General features: G+C 37.8%; 3 protein-coding genes across 5 annotated transcripts; 1 reads left to right on the forward strand and 2 right to left on the reverse strand.

Moving 5' to 3' along the window:
• Positions 1 to 541: 541 nt before the first annotated feature.
• Positions 542 to 5,396, reverse strand: LOC100879460 (uncharacterized). 2 transcript variants are annotated; one of them, XM_076540642.1, is made up of 12 exons: positions 5,255 to 5,396; positions 5,011 to 5,155; positions 3,773 to 4,154; positions 3,164 to 3,259; positions 3,022 to 3,079; positions 2,784 to 2,955; positions 2,190 to 2,271; positions 2,003 to 2,116; positions 1,756 to 1,915; positions 925 to 1,134; positions 766 to 835; positions 542 to 687 (listed from the first exon to the last, which is right to left on the reverse strand). In XM_076540642.1, exons 1-12 carry the CDS (start codon positions 5,314 to 5,316, stop codon positions 622 to 624), a joined length of 1,617 nt encoding a protein of 538 aa, XP_076396757.1. In that variant the 5' UTR covers positions 5,317 to 5,396; the 3' UTR covers positions 542 to 621. The 2 variants fall into 2 exon arrangements, with proteins under 2 accessions (XP_076396757.1, XP_012145386.1); XM_012289996.2 differs by having other exon boundaries at positions 3,773 to 4,169.
• A 118-nt stretch (positions 5,397 to 5,514) lies between these two features.
• On the reverse strand, positions 5,515 to 10,483 carry Spt5 (Transcription elongation factor subunit Spt5). 2 transcript variants are annotated; one of them, XM_012290000.2, is made up of 11 exons: positions 10,151 to 10,483; positions 9,663 to 9,745; positions 9,336 to 9,591; positions 9,036 to 9,268; positions 8,452 to 8,950; positions 8,004 to 8,355; positions 7,356 to 7,942; positions 6,944 to 7,296; positions 6,473 to 6,874; positions 6,236 to 6,375; positions 5,515 to 6,103 (listed from the first exon to the last, which is right to left on the reverse strand). In XM_012290000.2, exons 1-11 carry the CDS (start codon positions 10,372 to 10,374, stop codon positions 5,861 to 5,863), a joined length of 3,372 nt encoding a protein of 1,123 aa, XP_012145390.1. In that variant the 5' UTR covers positions 10,375 to 10,483; the 3' UTR covers positions 5,515 to 5,860. The 2 variants fall into 2 exon arrangements, with proteins under 2 accessions (XP_012145390.1, XP_003705335.1); XM_003705287.3 differs by having other exon boundaries at positions 6,236 to 6,411.
• A 113-nt stretch (positions 10,484 to 10,596) lies between these two features.
• Positions 10,597 to 13,693, forward strand: Vps52 (vacuolar protein sorting 52). The gene is made up of 9 exons (XM_003705281.3): positions 10,597 to 10,992; positions 11,070 to 11,245; positions 11,332 to 11,716; positions 11,777 to 11,959; positions 12,042 to 12,167; positions 12,246 to 12,430; positions 12,505 to 12,589; positions 12,657 to 12,860; positions 12,950 to 13,693. The coding sequence occupies exons 1-9, from the start codon at positions 10,759 to 10,761 to the stop codon at positions 13,373 to 13,375; spliced, it is 2,004 nt and encodes a 667-aa protein (XP_003705329.1). The 5' UTR covers positions 10,597 to 10,758; the 3' UTR covers positions 13,376 to 13,693.
• Positions 13,694 to 13,720: the final 27 nt, after the last annotated feature.

Genomic DNA, 13,720 nt, shown 5'->3' on the forward strand with positions numbered 1-13,720 from the left:
TCGACTGCATGCTGCCTTCTTGTCGACGCACAGGTGTAATAAAATTAAAACTCCTGCCTGCCGCGAGTACCACTTTTGGTAACGCTGTCAGAGTCCCTACTGCAAAACAAGTACACATGTGCCATAGATACGGGAACTTTTATTTCAAATACTTCTCAGAATTATTTTTGTATTGAAGTTACTATTGAAGATTTCTTCAATTATTAAACAATTATTAATTACTAGTTTTTAGGTTTTTTTTAATTAGTGTTTAATTTTTTTTAATTATTAGTATTTTAAAGATTTCTGAATTGGGTTAAAATTCAAGCACTTGAAAACAATCTTTAATATTTTGTATAAGAAGTATTTCAAGCGTAAAATCTGTAAAATAAATCATATCAGCAGCTGATGTCTAAATACATATTTCTTTAATGATTTTATCATTAATTATTTATTTTAATGATTTTACACAACATACATGGGAGTTAATTTCTCTTTCAAGGAGATTAAGGTGTATTAAATTTAAGGAGCTGCTAATGAGTATTGTAATAATTAGACCTCATTATAATTGATTGGATTTATTACACCGTACATACTAAAAAATCTACTGATATTAAAAGATAAATTGTATACTTGACTTTGTTATCTGGATTTAACTGGACTCTCGGTGTTCGTGGTTAACGAACCATCGGAGCTATAATAAACCCTCTGTACAGATCGAAATTAATTCAAAATTATTTATAAACGCTATTAAAATATTATACTCTCATGATTATGGATACGTACTTTAATGGGTGGTCGTTCCTTCCGGTAATTTGATAAACTCGCTGAAACGGATTTAGTACACCTTTTTCTTCTGTAAGAATATGAATTAATTACTGCACTGTAATTATGGAGCATTTTTAAAGAACAATTATCTCAGTCTTCAAAAGGTGTTATACTTACTGATAACCTCTGCTACTATTACTAACTTCAATCGTATCTTTGCTACTATAATTGATGGCAGCTAAGCAACGTTCCTCGTCCAGACAACGATCCTGACATTTACCAAACTTTCCTTTCCAGTACTCTTTGAACCTCTCCAACAACCCTCTACGTCTTGAAGGACATGTATCAGCCTCGCAGTATTCTTTATTCTTGTACAGGACAGCAACACTGAAGGGAAAATGTATTATTATGTATAATCGTTGGTGCCTAACACCCACCATTTTGAGGTTTTCAAAATGGCGTCCTAAATGCTTTGTAAAATGAAAGTTCCATATCTAGCTGTGGTTCAGGAATCAAAGATACATTGCCATTTAACGTATAGGTGGTACGCTATTTTTAAGTTTGCATATTACAATGAAAATATAACAAATAATTTGTTAAGTAACATTATGTAAATTCGAGTAGAAGTTAACTGACAAAATTAATATCACAAAATATTAAATTCACCCAGAACTATCTGAACCCTAAAGAATCTTTCAACACGAATATGCAAACCGAATACAAAGCTAACAATTCCGGGATGCAAAATGGCGCCGTTGTATAAACATTCAGACCGTTAAGATCGAATGCATAAAACCGAATCCAAAGTGTGATCACTTTTATCCTTATTCTGAAGTACACCACCGACGAACAATCTAAAATAATTCAATTTCCTTCTCGCAACATTCTCGTGCGCCCCGAACCACTTCAGAGAGGCAGCAATGGCGGTCGCAGTTCCGCGGGACACTCTGCATACTAATGGGAACTAATTTTCATAAACCAGCATCGAGGGAGCGGAGGAAAACGTACGGAGGATTCTGTGGCTCGATGGGACCACATTCGTCCGAGTGTTTCCTGAGGAATCTGTAGCAGACGAGGCTCAAACCGACCAGCAACCACACCAGCAACGCGCTCACCACGGCAATCGATATTAATTCGGTCGTTCCTAGCGTGACCCCCGAGTCCTCGTCTAAATTCACCGAAGAAATCGACGACGTTAGAAAGCTATCGGATAAGAAGAAAAAAGAAGCTACTAAGGCGGAGACACCGCTTTCACCTTTGTAGATCGGTGACACGCCTTCTTCTGGTTCCACGGTCGATGGCGTGCCTATTTTGGGCATCATCTGATAGCTTCCGCTTTTTCTCCAGTTCGCGGGACCGGTTCCCACTCCTGACACGGGAAAACGATGGATCAACAGTACGAACTGGGAAAGCACCGATAAAATAAGGACAGAAAAAGCTACCGGACTCCTCCAGCGTGGAGATCACCCGCAGGACGCCGCCAAAACCTGGGTACCATTTGTCGTCGTCAAGGTGCCGTTGCACCTGCAAAAACGTTCAATGCTTGGAAATGGATATTTGTGAGGAAGGACTTATAGTGGTATTCGTTACAGTGGGATTTCGAATACGGTGATTTTTTGGGGGGTTGAATATGGAGTCTTGGGAGCTGGATAGAGGCTTGCTATTTTGGGACTTTGAGACTTTAGAATTTTTGTGTTTACTGTATAGCAATTTTATACAATTTAGAAATCCCAAAGTTTCAAAACTCATAGACTCAAAATTTACACAAAACTGTAAAATGCCAAAATTGCAAAATTCTAAAATTTCGAAGTCCACAAATTTTCAAATAGCACAATTATAAAATCCAACACTCTAAAGTCCTGAACTTAAAAGATTCCAAAATTGTGAAACGTTAAAGTCACAAAGCCCCCAAATTCCAAGATCCCAAATTTGTTAAATAATCGTAAAATTCTGAAATTCCAAAGTAACAAAATTCCGAAATTTAAAATCTTAGCAATTTGAAATGCCACTTTCGATCATAGCGACTCACAACGTACGGATTGCTGCAGCCAACTGTAAAGTTCTTGATTGAAGGCTTCTACCCCCGTTTTCGATCCTGATTTCGAGACAATGCACTTCACGCTGGCTATGTAATATTTAACCAACACAAAAGCCGATCGTTCGCTGTGCAAAGACATCAAGCTTTCGCTCTTGAATGGCAGCGCAATGCTGGATAAAATTTAATATGTTTCAACATCGTTATTTTTGTTGATGAGAAGAAGTTTTGAAAAATACCTATTTGGTTCGACTTCGTCGTCTAGGAAGGGAAGGGGAATGACAATCGAATCTTCAGCTTTGAGAAAAAAATTTATTATTGGAATAACATTGTTACTATTTAACACTTTTTATTAAAATTTTATTAAATTTGATGACTCACCAGGACTTGAATTTTTATGCAATTTATGCTTCGAAGGGTGTCGCTTCTTCTTCGAGAATGTGAATCGTTGAAGTTCTCGTTTGCTATAATCAGAAGCTAGGGAAAGAATTAAAAGTAAATTTCTTCTTTAGCTTAAGAAATTAATATGAACTCTATAAGATACTCTAACTCTAAGAGTAATTATGAAGTAATGTAGAGTATGATTATTGCATGTAATACTGTATATAATACGTAACAATACATATTAATAATACATAAATAATGTGTCATAGTACCCTGTACGAGTAATTATAAGAACTGTATAATTGTGCGATAAACCTCACCCTATTCCACTAAATTACGCAAAAACTGAATCAATTATACAAGCAATAGCATTGTTCGATCACAATTCCCTTCCTGAATTTCAATCAGATTAAAGTAGCGAAATAAATTTCCCCATATATATATGGCAAGAATCTATTACGGAAGAAGTTCATCTACATTCGTTATTGAAATCGAAGCTCCATGTTTCTACGGTCAACGAACGGTTCCAATTTCTCGGAAAGCGCTGTTAAGGCAATCTCCATCGAACAATCGAAGGTTCGTTCGAATATTTTACAATGCTCTTACAGGCAGGATAAGTAATAATCCCCTGGCACGCAACGGACGTTCTCGGCGGCGTGATCACGATCGAGGGAATTTTCCCGTGTCTGATCTCCCTAGATGGCTTCAGCCAACCGGCACCGTTGCTCCTCAGGAAAAGCTTCAGCTGCTCGTGCAGCTCGAACAGCTTCCTCGCGTTCCGATACTTTATGTTGCCCGCGTAATAGGAGTGCTTGGTGTATGGCAGTATGTAAACTTGCAGGTAACCACCCATCGTGTCTGCGAGAGCTTTCAGCATCAGGTGCTTCGTTTTTCCTAGTGACAGCTTGCGTACGCTCTCCAGACAAATGTGAAAGTAATCCATCAGCAGCGCGATGTACCGATCGTTCTCGTAATTTAGAACTTTCACCTGTGGAACCATCGACTAGGGAAAATATGATCAAAAAATTTTTTGCAATTTTTGATGAAGGGGATCGGTGAAAATTTATTCAGTATTGTCTTTTATTGGGGATATAGTGATCTAGGGATGTTGTGGTCTAGGAATTTCAAGATCTACGGATTTCTAGATCTAGGGATATAGTGATCTAGGGATGTCGGGATTTAGGGATGTTGAGATCTAGGGATATAGTGATTTAGGGATGTTGAGATCTAGGGATATAGTGATTTAGGGATATTGAGATCTAGAAATATAGTGATCTAGGGATGTTGAGAACTTGGGATGTGGTGATATAGGGATGTTGAGATCTAGGGATATAGTGATTTAGAGATGTTGAGGTCTAGGGATATAATGATCTAGGGATGTCGGTATCTAGGGATATCGAGATCTAGGGATATAGAAATCTAGAAACTTGGAAATAGAAAAATCTAGGGAACTAAGGACATAGAAGTAGAAAAATCTAGGGATCTAGGGATATAGAAATCTAGAAACCTGGAAATAGAAAGGTCTAGGGATCTAGAAACCTTGACATAAAAGGATCTAGGGAATTAAGGTCATAAGGAAGTAGGAATCTAGTAATCTAGAAAATTCTTAGACTCTCTTTCACATCTCCCTAAACTCTTGCTAATTATCCTTAAAATATTCCTAAACTCTCACTAAGCTTTCTACATTCTCCCTAGATCTCCCTAATCTCTCTCTCTCTAGGCCTTTTAAAGTTCTCCCTAGACTTCCTAGTACATTTAGAAACAGCCTAAGCAAGGCAAATTGTAAAAGAAATTAGAAATTGAAGTATAAAATCCCAGTTAAGAAATGATTACTGAAAGTTTACCTTCGGTAATAATTCTTGAAACATCCATCGACTGTTCAAAATAATAAAATCCTCTGTAGTCCAACACTGTTTAGCAGCATCACTTTTCTCAAATAATACCGTGCCAATATTCTGTTCACGTTTAAAATTGCTAGCAGCCATCACCCTGAGAGCAGCAATTAAATTATTGCAAAATGTAACGAATGTTATTAAAAATTGTGTAATTTAAGGTTAAATAACGTCGATGATATTTTTGATAGGATACCTTTCTATCCTAACGAGAGTCACTGCAAATACCGGAAGAAACCATAGGAAGCATGATTTCATACTCCAATCGGTAAATCCCGATCAGTTTTCCTTTCAGAATCCCGGAAAATTTATATTGATTCTTTGAGTGTTCCCTAATCATCTCGTTGCAACTCTCTATCGTTTGTTACGCGACTGATTTCGCATCTCATAAACCAATCGACAAAAAGATGAATATATCGACTTATGATACAGTAGGTGTTCCAATAACAATAAGAATCGAATTATCGTATCATTTCTTTTTAACTCTTACAATGTTTACATCAAACTTTACATTGTAAAATATCTAACGGAACATTCTCCATACAAAACAGAACTTCTCGTTTTGTAACGCATTCAGAAAAAATTGAAGTTGTCTGTGTCATGAGAAAAACAATAACATCTTTACAATAATAAAGTGTACTTATTTTACATAATTATTGTGCTACTTCCAGAACATGACAAGGGGTACAGCCGGAAACTTCTGGTGCTAACGATGCTTTTCTATCAATTGTCATCCGCATTATCCTCTCATATCGCCATAGTGAATTCATTTTCAAGTACCAAAGGTAGCTTCGGAATGGAATTACGCGTTCGACGCTTTCATTTTACATAAGAATCGCAAGTGCAACATCTTCACTTCGTCCTTGTTCAGCTTAACCACGCCTTCTTGATTGTCTATGGACAGCAACGTGCCGACGGCCTCTCTGTCCTCTCCGATGATTACCTTGACCCTATCTCCACGCGATGGGACGACTGGTTCCAGTTCTTCGCAAACCAGGTTGACGACCCTGTCCTCCACTGGCAGGAACACGGCACACATGCCACCCTGTTGACAAAATTCAAATACCTGGTATAGAACCAAATACACCCAGATACAACCAGATATTCGACCCACCTGAAGACTTACCTTACGTAACAAAATTTAGTGACATGTACCAACATTCTGAAAAGTACTTACGGATATTCCCCGGATAACACCTTGTTGGCCAGCAAGAGCAGGATCCTGGTGAGAGTCACGTATCCGGACCTCGATATCGGTAGTATGCCACTCGGTTCCTCCCACGATCCCAGCGCCAACGCCAGTGTCGAGACCTGCACCTGGTGTTTGTGGATTATATGGACTGCCTGCAACTCCTTCACCAAACGTAAGACACATGCGGAGCGCAACTACGGAATGGACACTAGGGACACTTACCAGGAGTCATCGGACTGTAACCCATCGGTGAAGGCGTAGCAAAGGCTCCGTGAGGACTGGTGGTGTATCCGGTACCACTTGGCGAAGGAGTAGCGACGTACCCTGCTGGACTAGGACTCGCGGTAGCGCTACCTGCTGGACTAGGACTCGGTTGATATGAACTAAAACTCTGTTCTGAACCGTACATGGTACCGGGTGTTTGTGGCGTGAATGGTCCACCGGTGGGAGGATAACCTGGCGCGTAACCGGGGGATCCACCTTCTTCCATGCTGTAACCGTCGAAGTCGTTTGTTCTTGCGGGGGTGTTTGTGACTGCTGGATCCCAGGCTCCCGACTGTCCTGGTGTGCGGGATCCATCGTGGGATGGCGTCATTGAACCATAATGAGGGGTACGAGAACCATCTGCAACGTTAACAGTTATAGCGAATGTTTTTGAAGGTATATGCCAACGCTTGTGATCTCGATACTCACTTTCGTACATAGGTGTTTGAGAGCCATGCATAGGTGTTTTGGATCCATCTCTGGCGTACATGGGTGTCTGTCCACCCACGCCGTACGCGGGTGTCCTGTTGTAGCTGCTGAAGCCACCATCCTTCGTTGGCACGCCAACGTTCGCGATGTGAGATCTGTCGACGGAGATGGTCTGACAGGTAGAATGCAATTCTACTCTGGCAGTTGTTTCCGTAGCGTCTTTCACGATTCCAACGTTTCCTTTGTACGGTCCACCTGTTATTTTGATGGTGGTTCCTATCAGTTCCCTGTCGCGTCGAACTCCACCTCCGCGTCCCCTGCCTCTTCCACCACCGCCTCTTCCAAAACCACCACTGCAAGAATAATAATTATTTAATAAACAATAACGGAAACAATATATGAAACTACTAACCCGCTGGGATGCATTGGAGACGTGATTCTTGGTGACATAAATCCTGCCACTGGTGACATGGACGATATATTGGATTTATTTCCACCGGAAAGCTGCAAATGTCTTGTTTTGCAAACGAATATTCCACCGTTGTCAACGAACATTCGCGAGTGCAAGAATGCGAAGCTCCTGTACAAGTGTTTGATTTCACCGCCTCTTCCGGCATGAGGTCCATCAACGACCTTGACGATGTCCTTCTTTTGTATAGTATTTTGTTGAGAATCTAACGCTACTGCGTTTCTGTTCTCGCGCCGTTTGGTGAGTCCTTGAGGTCTGGCCTCGATCACCTTCCCGTGCATGGACAGTACGTGGAAATTCTCCCGTTCCAGACGAACAATCACGCCCACTGTTTGCGCGTCTAACTGAACCAAATCGCCCCACTGGAACTGACCTAAACTATCCACACCCGTTGCCATGTCGGAACAAAGCTGCAAATCTCTTGGCAAAACTTCAAGCTCGTGCATCGACAAGTCAGAAAATAAAACTACTCGATTTTGTTCTACTCGAACTATTAAGCCGGTGTCGCCTTCGTATCGTCCTGCTACCACCTAAACAATTATTGCATTTGTTTCATACCGGAAGTCTTTTGTTTTGTATGTTCATATTTACCTTAACGTGATCGCCCATTGTGAAATATTTTCGCAACTCTGACGCTTGAAATTCTAACGCCTCTTTCAACTCTTCGTGTTTTGGCATCACCATTATCATGTTTCCGTCTATAGATACAATCTTTCCTTGCAAATTTATCAATTCACCCTCGCACACTTCCACGTTGTCCCCTGTACTGAAGGAATGAGTCACCGCCATGTCTTCTTTGTTACCAGCTCCGCCGGTTCCTGGACCCCCAGTTATGTCTAACTCAACACCCTCAGGAGCCTCTTCAAATCTCTCTAATTCGGATAGGGTTGGTTTTACACCCTCGGCGATGATTGCACTTGTCGTGAAGTTTTTGTACAAAAATCTGAAGTAAAGAATGTATTTGTAACATTTGGCTACTGAGCTGTAAATGAACACCTGATATTCATGTCTGAAATAAACACTCCATATCAAAACATACCCTTTCCTGCTATATCTATTTCCTTCAAAAATCAAGAAATCACCATCGCTAGTAACTTCTCCTCCAATTGCGCGAATCGCTTCCGGGTCAAACGGTTTCGCCGGTGGTCTTCGTTTCTTTTTACGTTTCAAGGCTTCAGACTCACTTTGTGCGGTTCTCAAAGCTCCACGTGGTCTAGTATAGTCAATTCTGGGTAACAATTTTAAGTGAACCTGATTCTGAGCCAAATCAACGTAATCAACCTGAGCTATGTCATCTTTATAAATTCCTCTCTTCAGTCTGACCCACTGTTTTGCTTTCAGACCAGTTTGTTCTTTAACGACGCGCAGAACATCAGTCATTTCTTTGATCGGTACCATTTGTTGCTTCCAGATACCCATCCTCAAATTGCCTACATTTTCTATAGCAGCTTTTACATGTGGCTGTTTGTAGGCCTCTATATAAATGTAGCCCTTTACTCCTTCTGGTGCAACCACAGACTTTATTTGGAGAGGTTCATCTAATAAATAGAATTATAAAATTAGGAAATAAGCTCAAATAAATACGTTCAAAAAACAATGTTCAAGGTAAGTTAACTTGCATACTTGAAAATTGGTACGTTATGAATTTCCTCATTAACAAAAGTACTGTAGCTTTCTCCTCTCCAATACGACATTTAACCATCCACAGATTTGGGTCTTTCACACCTGGCAACAATGTTTGTTGAGTGATTTCGTCACTCATTTCTTCACCACCATCTCCAAAATGTCGACTAGCTACTGACTCATCAGCATACTTCTTTCTCAAGTATTCTTCTATTTCATCTTCTTTCTGCGAGCTGAGAAAGATTAAAGTTGTTAGATGAAGAATGGAAGATCTTAAAATTCCTAGACATAGATATTTACTCCCAAAGGTTGGTGCCTCTACGTCTGCCTTCAATTTCTCTAGCAGTTGGACCCAATTCGTCCACTTCATTTCCAACAATACCAATTTCCTGGGCACCCTCTTCCCATTCATCTTCATCCTCAACTTCGTCATCTACCTCAGCTTCTTCAATAATGAAGTCACGATATTTCTCCTTTTTCTTCCTCTTACGAGGTCTGTCATCATCTTCCTCCTCTTCTTCCTCATCATATTCGCTACTTCCATCCAAATCTTCTCCTGTGTAAGGAGACATGATGTGTAATTGAAAGAATTCATATATTACATAATTTGGGTATCCTATATTTTACCATCTGGCTCTTCTTCTGCTTCCACAAGCTCTTCATCTCCTGATCTTGCTTCCTCTGCTTCATCTCCCCTGCCATCCTCGGAGCTAAAGATTTAACAAATTCTAGTAAATTTGAAGTTTTGGAGCTCAAGTATTTAAGGCTTGATTACTTTGGGACTTGAGATTGATATTTTGAGACATCTTTATATGATTGTTGATTGATACGTTGGGTGAATAAGTATAGATGTTTAAACCACTACCAATATATCTATACTTTTGCCTGGCTATAGGTTTGAATTACGCAGATTACTTTGAAAAGACATAGTACTATAAAATGTAATTAAAAGTCACAAGGAACTCTCAAGATAGACCATAAATAATTTTTCCAATCTCAATATGTTAAAATGGGGGTGTATCACTTAAAGACCTGCCTCTCTCAGGTAATAAAAATTCTGCAAGCCCTGTATATTCGGTAATGCTCGATAATTTCTGCATAAAAATATTATTTACCCAGACCCTGATCTCGAACGTGATCTCGATCTGGATATACTCCTGGATCGCGATCTTGAGGGACTTCTACTGCGAGAAACGCTGCGGGATCTTTCGCCAACGCTGCCAGCATCGCTGCCAGCTGCAGATTTTACCGAACGATTTTCTTCTTGATCACTTTCGCTGCCACCACCACCTCGTTCGCTCTCGTTATCCGAAAGATTGCTCACTTCTGAATCCGACATTTTATAGAAAAATTAAACTTCGTTTTCGTCCATAAAACTGACCCAACAACAAACACAACAGCTTGGTTAAGCCAACGGGGCGCTCGAAGCACGGAATAACCAATGCACCATAGAATGAATTCGTGCAGAAGTTATCTTTGCGCCATCTACTGCACAGATTACAATCCTTACACTATTGCAAGTAATGGTAATACAAAAGTAGGGGTTTGTGCCATGTCGGTATTGCAGCTCGAACATTCATAAAGTGAGCAGTCTATTTCATACTTATATATGTGTAATAGCAATAGTGCAATTATAGTAAAGTATGGAGAAAAATGATATTTACGTGCAATATAAATAAAGTTAAATAAGTACATCGATTTAAAGTAGGAAAGTGTTGTAAAAATGTCGGGTGAAATTGATATTTTCGATGATAACGAGGTGCAAATGCCTCAAGATCTTGGGGATGACGTTGTACAAGAAGTTTTGAAGACTGGTACAGATTTACGTCAGTATTCCAGGCAAATTGAAAAAGAATTAAAGGAAGTCGAAAATAAGTCCATACAAGACTATATTAAAGAAAGCGAAAATATAGCTAGTCTTCATAATCAAATTGCTGCATGCGATAACATTTTGGAGGTTAGACTTCAGTCGTAATCAAATTATCATTTGCAATGTAAAGGAACTTTCTTTTTGCAATATGCTTCTTTTTATAGAAAATGGAATCAATGTTGATGAATTTTCAATTAGATCTTGGAAGTATTAGTTCAGAAATACTGTATCTACAGCGTAAGTCTGTAGCAATGAGTCAACAATTATCTAACAGGCAAATAATTAGGGGTCCACTTAGTCAATTTATAGAGGATATGACAGTGTCAGAAGCACTTATAGCGTAAGGATTATATTCACCAAAATATTTCTGAATTAACAATGTGTTTTATTTATAACTCAAATTTTGATATGATTTAATATTTATAGAGGGATAATGGATTGTCCTGTAACTGAAAAAGAGTTTTTAACACAACTGCAAACACTAAATCATAAAATAAATTTTGTAAAGGAACAAAGTTTCAAAGAAGCAAAATCGTGTTTAGATGTAAAAGATATATTGGAGAAATTAAAAATGAAAGCATTAGCAAAGATCAGAACATATCTTTTAGAGCAGATTTATAAGTGTAGGAAACCTATGACCAATTACCAAGTACCACAGAATAATATGTTAAAATACAAATTCTTTTTTGAGTTCATCTTAGCAAATGAAAGAAATGTAGCAGAGGAAATATGTGGAGAATACATTAGTACAATGAGTAAAATATATTATTCGTATTTCAAATCATATTCTTCAAGATTAATGAAATTACAGGTAATAATAGAGTAATAAAGATTGTATAGGAAATTAGATTGAGCTCTGAATATTTTGTAGTTCGAGGAGGGGGCTACAAAAGATGATTTAATGGGAGTTGAAGATAATGTAGGAAGAGGTATTTTCCACAAAACTACATTAAAACACAGGGGCACTGTATTTTCTATAGGTAGCAGAGGTGATGTTTTAAATTCTCAATTGGAAGCACCTATTATTGTACCTCATACTGCATCAAAAACAAGAGTATGTGTATTATTACTTTTAGCAATATGTACTCTTGTTAAATGTTAATAACAAATACTAATTATGTATTTTGTTTTAATAGTATCATTATGAAGCTCTGTTCAGAAGTGAACAGTATGCTTTAGTAGACAATGCTTGTAGAGAATATTTATTTTTAACTGAATTTTTTAAAGTACGTGGTGTTCAAGCAATGGATATTTTTAATCAGGTAAAATAAATCAACTTTATGTGTAGTTTCAATTAAACTGGCAACAATAAATGTGTGTAAATTATGTGTTACAAACAGGTAATGGGGAAGACATTAAATTTGATGGTGAAAAATTTGCAATCATTTGTAGATGATTGCTATGATACAATTGCTTTGTTCCTTTGTTTACATTTAGTAATGCGTTATCAATTAACTTGTCATAAAAGGGCAGTACCAGCTTTGGATAAATATTGGGATAATATGACATCAGTAATTTGGCCTAGGTACTTAGATCTATATAGTGTATTCAGTACAACAGCATATAATTGTGTACAACATTATTATTTGTATATTTCAGATTTGAGTATGTTTTCCAATTAAATATTCAAAGTATAAAAGATTGTGACCCATTGAAATTAACTAGAGAAAATGGACCACATTATGTAAGTTTAGGACATTTACCTCAAGGAAGATTCCAGAATAAAAATAATATACAAATTTTACTTATAGATTACAAGAAGATATGCTGAGTTTAGTGCAGCAATGGTCAGTGTTGTTGAGGGATTCCCTTGTGAGGGTGCAACACAGTTATTGGCAGAATTGAGAGAAGCTGTTCAATATTTCTTGTTAAGAATGGCAGCTACCTTCCCTGATAGGACTCAGCAACTAGTGTTCCTTATTAATAACTATGATTTGGTTCTCGGTGTTCTAATGGTAAAAAATCAATTGAATTAATAATAGCACAATATTTTACATTATTAATTGCGAGTAAAAATAATATTCATCAATTTTAATGCGTTTAGGAGAGAACACGAGATAATTCAAAAGAGGCTGAAAGTTTCCGGGATCAACTGAATGCGCGTTCTTCAGAGTACGTTGAAGAAATCTTAAGTCCATACTTCGGTGGTATCATACAATTAGTGAAAGAATCAGAGGCTTTAACCGAGAAAGATCAAACGGATGATTTGAAAAGACAAGAAGGAAAAGCATTAGCGCTCGTACAATCTTTCACCAATAATTGGAAACGGGCATTAGAAGAAATTAATCGTGAAGTACTAAAGTCATTTCCTAGTCTGGTACTGGGAACAGCGTTGTTTCAACGTGCAATGACACAATTGGTGCAATATTACAACAGGCTTCATAAGATTTTACCTCCAAACGCGCGAACTCAGTTGACAAATATTCATCACATAATGCGGGAAATTAAGAAATACAAAACGAATTATTAAAAAAGACAACACTTTTATTATTGTTTACCATATACTATTATAATTAACTTATAAAAATATGTAATTACTTATATGTATATTTCGAATGGAAGTAATGTAGTAATATAATGTATTATATATCATGACAAAATAGTCGCGTATTTTAAAGTATTTATAGAATTTCAACTTATTAATACAATATACAAGAAATAATTGTCTTGATAACGAATTCAGAGGTAATACTATAAAACAAAAAATAAAGTCTTGTACGTGTATTGTTGACTAAATATGTAAGACACCTGACTGCATTATTAAAAAAGGTTTTGTTGTTTATAATAATTTTATTTCTTTCATTTTTATTGTCAC

Source organism: Megachile rotundata, chromosome 15 (genome assembly GCF_050947335.1).
Source record: "Megachile rotundata isolate GNS110a chromosome 15, iyMegRotu1, whole genome shotgun sequence".
Classification (NCBI taxonomy): Eukaryota; Metazoa; Arthropoda; class Insecta; order Hymenoptera; family Megachilidae; genus Megachile; species Megachile rotundata.

Bases quoted from the DNA above. Each gene is read 5' to 3' on its own strand.
- LOC100879460 (XM_012289996.2), bottom strand. From the start codon at position 5,316: ATGAAATCATGCTTCCTATGGTTTCTTCCGGTATTTGCAGTGACTCTC. The intron at 3,260-3,772 runs GTAAGAGCATTG...TTCTTTCCCTAG, and splicing joins GATTATTACTTATCCTGCCT to CTTCTGATTATAGCAAACGA. The intron at 836-924 runs GTAAGTATAACA...ATATTCTTACAG, and splicing joins AATAGTAGCAGAGGTTATCA to AAGAAAAAGGTGTACTAAAT.
- Spt5 (XM_003705287.3), bottom strand. From the start codon at position 10,374: ATGTCGGATTCAGAAGTGAGCAATCTTTCGGATAACGAGAGCGAACGA. The intron at 8,951-9,035 runs GTATGCAAGTTA...TCTATTTATTAG, and splicing joins CATAACGTACCAATTTTCAA to ATGAACCTCTCCAAATAAAG. The intron at 7,297-7,355 runs GTTAGTAGTTTC...TTATTCTTGCAG, and splicing joins TCTCCAATGCATCCCAGCGG to TGGTGGTTTTGGAAGAGGCG.
- Vps52 (XM_003705281.3), top strand. From the start codon at position 10,759: ATGTCGGGTGAAATTGATATTTTCGATGATAACGAGGTGCAAATGCCT. The intron at 10,993-11,069 runs GTTAGACTTCAG...TTCTTTTTATAG, and splicing joins CATGCGATAACATTTTGGAG to AAAATGGAATCAATGTTGAT. The intron at 11,246-11,331 runs GTAAGGATTATA...TAATATTTATAG, and splicing joins GTGTCAGAAGCACTTATAGC to AGGGATAATGGATTGTCCTG.